At 39.1% G+C, this 12,800-nt stretch overlaps 1 protein-coding gene across 2 annotated transcripts in view; it reads left to right on the forward strand.

The window, feature by feature from the left end:
• GRIA1 (glutamate ionotropic receptor AMPA type subunit 1) overlaps positions 1–2,980 on the forward strand; it is a 411,236-nt gene extending 408,256 nt beyond the window's left edge. For both annotated transcript variants that reach the window (XM_053718693.1, XM_053718694.1), the window contains exon 16: positions 761–2,980. In XM_053718693.1, coding sequence (XP_053574668.1) covers positions 761–949 — 189 coding nt within the window. In that variant the 3' untranslated portion in view covers positions 950–2,980. The remainder of the gene's footprint in view (positions 1–760) is intronic.
• Positions 2,981–12,800: the final 9,820 nt, after the last annotated feature.

Genomic DNA, 12,800 nt, shown 5'->3' on the forward strand with positions numbered 1-12,800 from the left:
CACTTATTACAAGTTGGAAATAAACGCTTTTGCTTCAGCACAATTGAATTGTGGACCTGGGGTAAAGGGTTAGGGCTAAAATAAAAGTTGCATCAAACACAACATAAATGCATTAAAATGTATTAAAATAAACTATTACACTCATATAAACACTATCTAAACTCTACATATAAATATTAATTTTAAAAAAAAGTGGGCATTTCTGGGCTATTTCCTATGGTCAGAGATTGAATTACTGACATAGTTATCACCAAGATTAAGATTCTGTGAGTTCAGGGTTGTTTGCATTTTCAATATTTTACACACTGGGCTCCATGTACGAAGCAGCGAAAGCTGCTCCGGAGCCTTTGCGGGGCAGGTTCGCATATGCGAGCCTGCTTCCCGCAATGTAAGAAGCAGCGGTCATTAGACCGCTGCTTCCTACACCCTACGCCACCTCTTAGGTGGCGAAGCAAAATCACCGAGAGCTCGCTCGCTCTCGGTGATTGACAGCCCCTTCAGTCGCGTGATTGGTCGCGCGACTGAAGGGGCGGGCATTACACACTCCGCTGAGTGTGTAATGATACATACGGGCAAGCGGATCAATAGATCCGCTGCCCGTGTGTAGCGGAGGCGGGCGGACAGCTTCGCGAGTTAAGAAGCTGTCCGCCCGCCTCTTAGTACATGGAGCCCTTAGAAACACTGTTTATGTTCTTTTGTTTGTGTTTGTAAAATGTTTTTGATAAAGGATAGGGGTGGAACCCCTTTTCCTCCTCAAAAGGGTTTCTGCTTAATTCCACAGCAAACGGTTACAGAAACGGTCCGGATGGCAACTCTACCTAGACCTTCCACGGCAGGAGGCAGTGGTGAGAATGGCAGAGTGGTCAGCCACGACTTCCCCAAATCGATGCAGACGATTCCATGTATGAGCCACAGTGCAGGGATGGCCCTGGGAGCAACTGGATTATAATAGGGGATTTCAAACTGCCTGGTGAAGCAACGACCCTCCCATTTACAGTGCCAAAAACACAAAGGACAAATCCTATGGACTCTTTGCAGCCACTCAAAGATCTATTTTTTGTTCATTTTTTTTTTGTCCTTTCGCCTCCAGTGGCAAAATGATACACCAGTAACTGCAATAATGAGCTGTTTTGGGAAGAAAGGAGATTCTACCCTGTGGGCCAGGCAACTGAATGTCAACAATAGACTCTGATCCCACAATTACTCAGCTCATCAACTCTTAGTATATTCAATTGCTTTAGGGGAATATTTTTTCCAATTTATTTTGAAGCTTTTCCTTTTTCACTTTTTTCCCCTTTTTTATTTTTTTTTAAATACCATTAACATAACATATATAGGCTTAAACACTCCTGGAAAGCTGTACAAACGTTAATGAAATGTTCCTTTCTGTATTTAAAGAGAAGATTGCATCATGCAGGCACATGTTACCTTTTCTCTTTAGGAAAAAAATAAAGCAAAAAATTCAAAAAAGTTAGTGATTATTAAAAATGCATAACATGTCCAGTAAAAGATGGATTAGCGAACAAACAAGTTATATACTACATGCATATCTAAAAACACCAGAAAACAAAGAAAGGCAGATCTTTCACAAAAAAAATATATTGTTGAATTAATACAAAGAGCAAAGAGTAAGAAAAAGACTAAGAACGCCATCAAAAAGTTCAGAGAGCAAAGAGAAAAAAGCATAGACACTAACTGGAATATAGGTGCAAGCCATGAGCGGTACTATTTTGAGTTCCGGTCTTCTGTATACCAACGCACAAAATAGAGAACTCCAAATAACTACTGGCATAAAATATCTGTCTGCAACTTTGGGCGTTTCAATAACATGTTCACTGTAACTGATGGAAAGTGGATTTACAGAAAGCGCCTTTGTTTGCTGACCCTCGGAATACATATCATTTGGCAAATAAAACATGTTAGCCAAAATTAAACATCTGGATATCTTCAGGAGTCAGTGGAGCTGAACTTGCAAAGTCTTTATCAAGTGAACATATGAAAATATGTATGGAGATGGCTATTGATGAGTGTCAAAGATAACAGAAAAGTATTATTGGCCCAAAATTGTGGCAAAATCAACCATAGGAGAATGGGCATGTAAAAAAAATGATTGAACCTGTATTGAACTCTGCCGTTTTGTCACTTTATGATATTATACAGAAAACTTGGATCAGCTTCCAATGCCATAATTTGTTCACTTTCTAACCTGTTAATTTTATTCTTTTTTTTCTAGTTTAAATTTTTTTTAAGCTCCTGTGTTTGAAAAATGACCGTATGAAATGTTAGTATTTTGCCAATATTTTGTTTTTTAATAATCTTATTAGTTAACGTTAAAATATATGAGGACTGAAAGAAATTGATGTTCGAATCAAGGTGGAACAGGAATCTTTCGATTTTGTTTGGAATTTTAAGGAGCTTTGCAGCCATCAGAATTAAGGTGCCATAGCAACTGACTTTTCTTGTAAGCCGAACATAAACATTTGATGTGTGTTTATTGCAGCAAGCATTCTGCCTTATGCAGAGGGACTGACTTTGCTCAGTTTGATACAAGATGAGACGCAAAGCGCCTACACTGGGTGAAGCACAGGGCACAACAAATCAGCATTGGAGATGTTGAGTGTTCACATGTAATTTGTATTTTTATTACACTTTCTTAAAAACAGATGTTAAGGGCCAGGCTCAGTTTTTTATGCTGAGCATTGACCCCACATTCAACTCGTTTAAGACTTTCATTATGTTTTTCCTCTTTGATACCTAGGTATTTTCTCCACAAGGCTGTATTTGTTTAAACTCTGATGTCATAAGTGCTAAGCAACATTCCATTTGTTCAAACAGAAGCAACTTTTAGTTTGTTTTATAGTTGTGTTGGAGAGGCAACAACTCTCTATGGCACCTTTCTGCTTCTTGCCTATCTTTGTTTTTCTTTTTTTCTTTGAATTAATATAAAATGAACGTGTTCTCTTTTATTCTTGAGGCACAAGTTTTGCTTGTATGTGTTTTATTTATCCAATGGTGTTTTTATCTAAGAAATCATATTCTAAAGTGAACTACAGCATAACAATTTGCAAACTGCTGATGTGCTACAAAAAGCAATGGCCTGGATGCCAGTGAATCGTAATTCCCATGTGACAACAATCTATGGCAGCTTGTGTCATTTATTTATTTATTTAGCTTAAAGGGACATTGAAGTCAAAATTAAAATTTTCTGATGTAGCTAGAGTATGCAAAACAAAAAAACATTCAAATTTATTTATATTATAAATTTTACAAATTTCTATTAGTATCCTTTCAACAAGAACATACCTATATTGGAGTGTGCAAGAGTCTTGAACACTGTAAGGCACCAGTTGTGACAATGTTATAAATATAGTGAAATATAGTGGTGAAGATACGTGAATGTTCCTGAGTCTACCTCAGTATGAAACAAGGTTAATATGGCAATAGAAATGGGGGGCAAATTGAAATTTGAATCAAGAAAATGTAATGTTGACTTTCTTTTCATGTTTTAAGCCATTCCAAACCATAAAAAGAATTGCTTTGTTTGAATTAAACAAATTGAATTATAATTGAATTAGTATTGCAGGCTTTTCAAGTGATTTTTTTTTAAAAGAATTTACAAAAACCTTCAAAGAACCAAAAGATATGCAGCCATAATAAAATAAAAAAATGGCATCTAAACCAGGTTGTTTCACTTAACCGTTTATATCAATGTGTCAAATTAACAATTTCATATCATTTTGAATTATTAATAAATAACATATTTAAACTTTTCTGTTTATCACAATCCATAGATGAAAATTTATGTAGTAATATTTCATTTGAAATAACCTGTGCAGTTTAAACATGATTTGAACCATAATTATTAAAATAAAAATATATTTCTCCAACATTGGTGTGTCCGGTTCACGGCGTCATCCTTACTTATGGAAAAGAGTCCCAGCAAAAGCTGTCCATATAGTCCCTCCTAGGCTCCGCCCACCCCAGTCATTCTCTTTGCCGTTGCACAGGCAACATCTCCACGGAGATGGTTAAGAGTATGTGGTGTTTAGTTGTAGTTTTTTTATTCTACTATCAAGAGTTTGTTATTTTAAAATAGTGCTGGTATGTACTATTTACTCTGAAACAGAAAAAGAGGAAGATTTCTGTTTGTGAGAGGAAGATGATTTTAGCAGCAGTAACTAAAATCGTTTGCTGTTTCCACATAGGACTGTTGAGATGAAGTAACTTCAGTTGGGGGAAACAGTTAGCAGACTTTTCTGCTTAAGGTATGACTAGCCATATTTCTAACAAGACTGTGTAATGCTGGAAGGCTGTCATTTTCCCCTCATGGGGACCGGTAAGCCATTTTCTTAGTCTCAAACAGAATAAAGGGCTTAATATGGGCTATAAAACTGGTAGACACTTTTATGGGCAAAATCGATTGATTTATTTGAGCATTTTATACATGTTTATGTCTGAAATTCACACTTATAAACTTGGGGAATGTTTTTTAACGTCAGGCACTGAGTTAGACACCTTTCCAGTCAGGAAGGGCCTTCCCAGTTGTAGGCTGAGCCTCATTTTCGCGCCATTACTGCGCAGTTACTTTTGAGAGCAAGACATGCAGATGCATGTGTGTGGATCTGAAAGTGGTTGGAAAAGTTCCTAGAAGGCTTCTTTTGGTATCGTATTCCCCCCTGGGTTTGGTAAAGTCGCAGCAAAGGCTGTAGCTGGAACTGTAGAGGGGTTAAAACTGTAACAGGCTCCGGTTTCTTTATTTTAAGGGTTAATGCTCTGAAAATTGGTGTGCAATACTTTTAATGCTTTAAGACACTGTGGTGAAAATTTGGTAAATTTTGAACAATTCCTTCATACTTTTTCACATATTCAGTAATAAAGTGTGCACTGTTTAAAATTTAAAGAGACAGTAACGGTTTTGTTTTAAAACGTTTTTTGTACTTTCTTGACAAGTTTAAGCCTTTTTAACATGTCTGCTCCTTCAGATAAGCTATGTTCTATATGTTTGAAGATCAATGTGTCTCCCCCTTCAAAATTGTGTGATAATTGTGCCATAGCATCCAAACAAAGTAAGGACAGTACTGCCACAGATAGTAAAGTTGCCCAAGATGATTCATCAGATGAAGGGAGTAGACATAGTTCTACATCATCTCCTTCTGTGTCTATGCCAGTTTTGCCCACGCAGGAGGCCCGTAGTACTTCTAGCGCGCCAATGCTTATTACTATGCAACAATTGACGGCAGTAATGGATAACTCCATAGCAAATATTTTATCCAAAATGCCTGCATATCAGAGAAAGCGCGATTGCTCTGTTTTAAACACTGAAGAGCAGGAGGGCGCTGATGATAATTGCTCTGTCATACCCTCACACCAATCTGAAGGGGCCATGAGGGAGGTTTTGTCAGATGGGGAAATTTCATATTCAGGAAAAATTTCTCAACAGGCTGAACCTGATGTTGTGACATTTATATTTAAATTAGAGCATCTCCGCGCACTGCTTAAGGAGGTGTTATCTACTCTGGATGATTGTGATGTGGTCATTCCAGAAAAATTATGCAAGATGGACAAGTTCCTAGAGGTTCCGGTGCACCCCGACGCTTTTTCCTATACCCAAGCGGGTGGCGGACATAGTGAATAAGGAGTGGGAGAAGCCCGGCATACCTTTTGTCCCCTCCTATATTTAAGAAATTATTTCCTATGGTCGACCCCAGAAAGGACTTATGGCAGACAGTCCCTAAGGTCGAGGGGGGAGTTTCTACTCTAAACAAGCGTACTACTATCCCTATCGAGGATAATTGTGCTTTCAAAGATCCTATGGATAAAAAATTGGAGGGTTTGCTTAAAAAGATTTTTGTACAGCAAGGTTACCTCCTGTAACCCATTTCGTGCATTGTTCCTGTCACTACAGCAGCGTGGTTCTGGTTCGAGGAACTAGAAAAGTCGCTCAGTAGAGAGACTCCGTATGAGGAGGTTATGGACAGGGTTCACGCACTCAAGTTGGCTAATTCTTTTATTTTAGATGCCGCTTTGCAATTAGCTAGATTAGCGGCGAAAAATTCAGGGTTTGCACTTGTGGCGCGCAGAGCGCTTTGGCTAAAGTCTTGGTCAGCGGATGTATCTTCCAAGACAAAATTGCTTAATATCCCCTTCAAGGGTAAAACTCTCTTTGGACCAGAATTGAAAGAGATTATCTCAGACATCACTGGGGGAAAGGGCCATGCCCTCCCGCAAGATAGGCCTTTCAAAGCCAAGAATAAGTCTAATTTTCGTTCCTTTCGCAATTTCAGGAACAGACCGGCTTCCAACTCTGCATCCTCTAAACAAGAGGGTAATGCTTCACAAACCAAACCAGCCTGGAAACCCATGCAAGGCTGGAACAAGGGTAAGCAGGCCAAGAAGCCTGCTGATGCTAACAAGACAGCATGAAGGAGTAGCCCCCGATCCGGGAGCGGATCTAGTAGGGGGCAGACTCTCTCTCTTTGCTCAGGCTTGGGCAAGAGATGTTCAGGATCCCTGGGCACTAGAAATAGTCTCTCAGGGTTATCTTCTGGAATTCAAGGAACTACCCCCAAGGGGAAGGTTCCACATGTCTCACTTATCCTTAAACCAAATAAAGAGACAGGCATTCTTACATTGTGTAGAAGACCTGTTAAAAATGGGAGTGATACACCCAGTTCCAACGGCGGAACAGGGAATGGGATTTTACTCAAATCTGTTTGTGGTTCCCAAAAAAAAAAAGAGGGAACTTTCAGACCAATTCTGGATCTAAAGATCCTAAACAAATTTCTCAGGGTTCCATCGTTCAAAATGTAAACCATTTGAACGATTCTACCTACAATCCAGGAAGGTCAATTTATGACTACCGTGGATCTAAAGGATGCGTATCTACATATTCCTATCCACAAGGATCATCATCAGTTCCTAAGGTTCGCCTTTCTGGACAAACATTACCAGTCTCTCTCAAAGGCAAAGGCTCACACAGACATCGTTCTGGCCTTTCTCAGATCTCACGGATGGAAGGTGAACATAGAAAAAAGTTCCCTGTCTCCGTCGACAAGAGTTCCTTTCTTGGGAACAATAATAGATTCTTTAGAAATGAGGATTTTCCTGACAGAAGTCAGAAAGTCAAAGCTTCTAAACGCTTGTCAAGTTCTTCATTCTATTCCACGTCCTTCCGTAGCTCAGTGCATGGAAGTGGTAGGGTTGATGGTTGCAGCAATGGACATAGTTCCTTTTGCGCAAATTCATCTAAGACCATTACAACTGTGCATGCTGAAACAGTGGAATGGGGACTATACAGACTTGTCTCCAGTGATTCAAGTAGATCAGAAGACCAGAGACTCACTCCGTTGGTGGCTAACCCTGGACCACTTGTCCCAGGGAATGAGCTTCCGCAGACCAGAGTGGGTCATCGTTACGACCGACGCCAGTCTAGCAGGCTGGGGTGCGGTCTGGGAATCCCTGAAAGCTCAGGGACTATGGTCTCGGGAAGAGTCTCTTCTCCCGATAAACATTCTGGAACTGAGAGCGATATTCAATGCTCTCAGGGCTTGGCCTCAACTAGCAAAGGCCAGATTTATAAGATTCCAATCAGACAACATGACGACTGTTGCTTATATCAATCATCAGGGGGGAACAAGGAGTTACCTGGCGATGAGAGAAGTGACCAAAATAATAGAATGGGCGGAGGATCACTCCTGCCACCTGTCTGCGATCCACATCCCAGGAGTGGAAAACTGGGAGGCGGATTATCTGAGTCGTCAGACATTCCATCCGGGGGAGTGGGAACTTCACCCGGAGATCTTTGCCCAATTAACTCAATTATGGGGCATTCCAGACATGGATCTGATGGCGTCTCGTCAGAACTTCAAGGTTCCTTGCTACGGATCCAGATCCAGGGATCCCAAGGCGACTCTAGTGGATGCATTAGTAGCGCCTTGGACCTTCAACCTAGCTTATATGTTTCCACCGTTTCCTCTCATTCCCAGGCTGGTAGCCAGGATCAAGCAGGAGAGGGCCTCGGTGATCTTGATAGCTCCTGCGTGGCCACGCAGGACTTGGTATGCAGACCTGGTGAATATGTCATCGGTTCCACCATGGAAGCTACCTTTGAGACAGGATCTTCTGGTACAGGGTCCATTCGAACATCCAAATCTAGTCTCTCTCCAGCTGACGGCTTGGAAATTGAACGCTTGATTTTATCTAAGCGTTGGTTTTCGGATTCTGTGATAGATACTCTGGTACAAGCCAGAAAACCTGTAACTAGAAAGATTTACCATAAAATATGGAAAAGATATATCTGTTGGTGTGAATCCAAGGGATTCTCATGGAGTAAGATTAAGATTCCTAGGATCCTTTCCTTCCTACAAGAGGGTTTGGATAAGGGATTATCAGCGAGTTCTCTAAAGGGACAGATTTCTGCTTTATCTGTCTTGTTACACAAACGACTGGCAGCTGTGCCAGATGTTCAAGCATTTGTTCAGGCTCTGGTTAGGATTAAGCCTGTTTACAGACCTTTGACTCCTCCCTGGAGTTTAAATCTAGTTCTTTCAGTTCTCCAAGGGGTTCCGTTTGAACCTTTACATTCCATAGATATTAAGTTGTTATCTTGGAAAGTTTTGTTTCTGGTTGCTATTTCTTCTGCTAGAAGAGTTTCTGAGTTATCTGCTCTGCAGTGTTCTCCGCCCTATCTGGTGTTTCATTCAGATAAGGTTGTTTTGCGTACTAAGCCTGGTTTTCTTCCAAAAGTTGTTTCCAACAAAAATATTAACCAGGAGATAGTTGTACCTTCTCTGTGTCCGAATCCAGTTTCAAAGAAGGAACGTTTGTTACACAATTTAGACGTAGTCTGTGCTCTAAAATTCTATTTAGAAGCTACAAAAGAGTTCAGACAAACATCTTCTCTGTTTGTCATCTATTCTGGTAAAAGGAGAGGTCAAAAAGCGACTGCTACCTCTCTTTCCTTTTGGCTTAAAAGCATCATCCGATTGGCTTACGAGACTGCCAGACGGCAGCCTCCTGAAAGAATCACAGCTCACTCTACTAGGGCTGTGGCTTCCACATGGGCCTTCAAGACCGAGGCTTCTGTTGATCAGATATGTAAGGCAGCGACTTGGTCTTCACTGCACACTTTTGCCAAATTTTACAAATTTGATACTTTTGCTTCTTCGGAGGCTATTTTTGGGAGAAAGGTTTTGCAAGCCGTGGTGCCTTCTGTTTAGGTAACCTGATTTGCTCCCTCCCTTCATCCGTGTCCTAAAGCTTTGGTATTGGTTCCCACAAGTAAGGATGACGCCGTGGACCGGACACACCAATGTTGGAGAAAACAGAATTATTGCTTACCTGATAAATTACTTTCTCCAACGGTGTGTCCGGTCCACGGCCCGCCCTGGTTTTTTAATCAGGTTTGATGAATTATTTTCTCTAACTACAGTCACCACGGCACCCTATGGTTTCTCCTGTTTTTTCCTCCTGTCCGTCGGTCGAATGACTGGGGTGGGCGGAGCCTAGGAGGGACTATATGGACAGCTTTTGCTGGGACTCTTTGCCATTTCCTGTTGGGGAAGAGATATTCCCACAAGTAAGGATGACGCCGTAGACTGGACACACCGTTGGAGAAAGTAATTTATCAGGTATGCATAAATTCTGTTTTTTTTTTACATGAGCATGCACAAAATCTTAAAAGAGCCATTATAGTCAAAATATAACAAACTGTAATTTGTTAGGGTAATTTGCCACAATTGTATTATTTTACAAATGGAATGGAATGGGTTAAAATTTGCAAACCTTATGAAAAAGTCATGCAATCTTCATTTCATGGGAATTAAATTTCTGACTAATTCAAATAGGCACAATTTTTGGTTTTAAATTGGTATGGAAAACAAATATTTACTAACATACATTAGAATGGGCAGCAATTAAATATGTGTGCATTAAACTGGTTAGGAAAACCTATACTTCAGAGTATAACCTAAAGTTTTATTGGTAGACAAACAAATTTCTACATGTCTGAAAACAAAGAATAAGTTTATTCAGCAAATTGAACCTATGTTTTTCCAAAAAACCTATAATATAATTTACAATATTGTCTTTACAAACTTTGTAGCTCTTTCCAAATATTTAGTTCTATTTTTGTAATTATTGCAGTTTTGTTCACTACTGAGTGCGGAAGAAGGCAGCCGCTTGCAGCATTCAGCTATTTTCGGAGACAGATTCCTTCTTGTGAAAGTACAATACACAAATATCTGGAAAAGTGCTGAATGCTGTGAGCGTTCGTCTACTTCCGCATTTGACAGTGAACAAAACCGTTGAATGCACGTCTAGTAAGTAATTATTATATTTTGATACCACAAGAAAAGGATCAAGGCTGGCACACTTTATTATTATCATAATATCATTCTGTAAAATATATACAAGGTGAGAAATACTCACAACTACAGAATAGAAGAACAAAATGTATTGCTATGTTTTACATATATATAGATTTTCATGTCCTAGACCAGCTTTTCTAAACTGCAACCCTCAAGTACCCCTAACAGTCCAGATTTTCATGATATCTTAATTAGAGCCCAGGTGAAATAATCAGCTGATCGATTATGGGGTTACTGTGGAGCTGATTGTCTTACCAGTGCTCTAGTTGAGATATCATGAAAATCTGGACTGTACTTGAGGATTGGAGTTAAGAAACACTATCCTAGACATTTAATTTCCACTTTCAGTCAGGGAAGTTTAGTAGATGATACCAAATTAGATCATATAGAATCCAGAGATCAGACAGAAGGTAGATCATTTATGCAGAATCATTAAATTTAGAAAAACAGATGCAGTGAATCAAATGTGTACGTTGTATTCATGACAAACTCTTACTATTGAAACAGTTGACCAGAGATTTTAGTAGATGCTACAATTTGCCGATCAACTAATATAACTTTAATGTTTTATGTGTTTAAAATCTATTGATCTAGTTTTTTTTTTTATAATTTTAGTTCATTATGCTGTCAAAAGTAGCTACAAAATGTTGAATGATATTGAAAGGCAAGGGACAAATCATATTTGTATTTTTTTTTTATCAACAGACATAGAGGCCGATTTATCAAGCTCTGTATGGAGTTTGATGCCCCTTGTTTCCGGCGAGCCTTCAGGCTCGCCGTAAACAGAAGTTATGAAGCAGCGGTCTAAAGACTACTTCTCCATAACTTGTCCGCCTGTATAATATTAGGATTTTTCTGAAAATTAGACTAAATATGCTGAAGCTGTACCCTTCTATCAAGCTAAGATGAATCCTTTGACATGGCTCTTAAATTCAAAAAAATGAAAGGTAAGATTTCTTCTTTTCTGTTTAATCATACTAACAGTTCTGATAAGAGCATATTGCTAATAGCACAACATTCATACCTATTAAGTTGTATCAGAATGCAAAATAATTGTATTTACCTAGCTACAATTATTAATACATTTCCCCAGTCTTCTAGATTTAGGTACAATCTCGGTGGCACTGTATAATACATCAATATTATAGTATTATAAGAGTACAATGGCTACGAGAAAAAAAAACAAAACAGAATCATTTACACAAGCTTTGATTTGTGCATTACCAATCCATGCTTTTAACTAGGGAAGAATGCTAAATGTGATGAATCCCATAGTATCCTGTCCCTATTACAGTGGAACGAGAGACTCAAGGAACACTCATGTAAGTTAATACTAAAGTATTATGATTCAGATTGTGCTTATAAGTTAAAAAACATCCAGTTCAATTCTGTTGTCAAATATACAGCTGTGTCTTTGTATCATTTGATGGAACATAAAAAATGGTTTTAAGAGGAGAATTAAAAAGTTTGCAACAATATTTAGAATAAGGATACAAAAAGAATGAAGTATATTTAAAAAAAGATACTTTGGGATGTTTTCTTTATATATATTTTAACACCCGGTCATAAAACTTTAATTTTGATTGACATTGTGAATTATCTTCAGGGGACAGTTTATTAAATTAATAAAATGGGTCATTGATTAGAAATATAATTAATCTATAAAACACCTTCACCTATAGATTACAAGTTTATGCGGGCTATAGGGAAATTAACAAACACAAAAAAGTTGCGTTATTTAACCCTCTATAGCGCTGTCATTACAAGTTTTCAAACAGCCGGCTTGTGCGTGCGATATTGTTGCGTTGAGCTCCATACCACACACAATCCAAGCACTGTTTTGACCTGCTCATGCACGCTTCCCCTATAGACATCCATGGGGAGAGCGAGTCAGAAAAAAGCCTAACACCTGTGATCACGGAAAGAAAAGCTTAGTAACGCAGCCCCATGGATGTCTATGTGGCAAGAATATAACATTTAAACTTAACACCCTAACATAAACCCCCGAGTCTAAACACCCCTAATCTGCTGCCCCCAACATCGCCGATACCTACATAATGTTATTAACCACTAATCTGCCGCTCCCGATATCGCTGCCACTTAAAGAAAGCTATTAACCTCTAATCTGCCGCTCCCAATATCGCTGCCACTATAGTAAAGTTATCAACCCCTATTCCCCTGCACCCCAACATCACCCACATTATAATAAATCTATTAACCCCTATTCCGCCTCTCCCCGCCACCACTAAATAAAGTTATTAACCCCTAAACCTCTGGCCTCCCACATCACTACCACTAAATAAACCTATTAACCCCTAAAACGCCAGCCCCCCACATTGCAAAAACCTAAATTAAACTATATTAACCCCTAAACCTAACCCTAACATAGCCCTAACCCTAACCCTTACACCCCCTAACTTTAAAATAATTAAA

The sequence above is a fragment of the Bombina bombina genome, chromosome 6 (genome assembly GCF_027579735.1).
Source record: "Bombina bombina isolate aBomBom1 chromosome 6, aBomBom1.pri, whole genome shotgun sequence".
Lineage (NCBI taxonomy): Eukaryota > Metazoa > Chordata > Amphibia > Anura > Bombinatoridae > Bombina > Bombina bombina.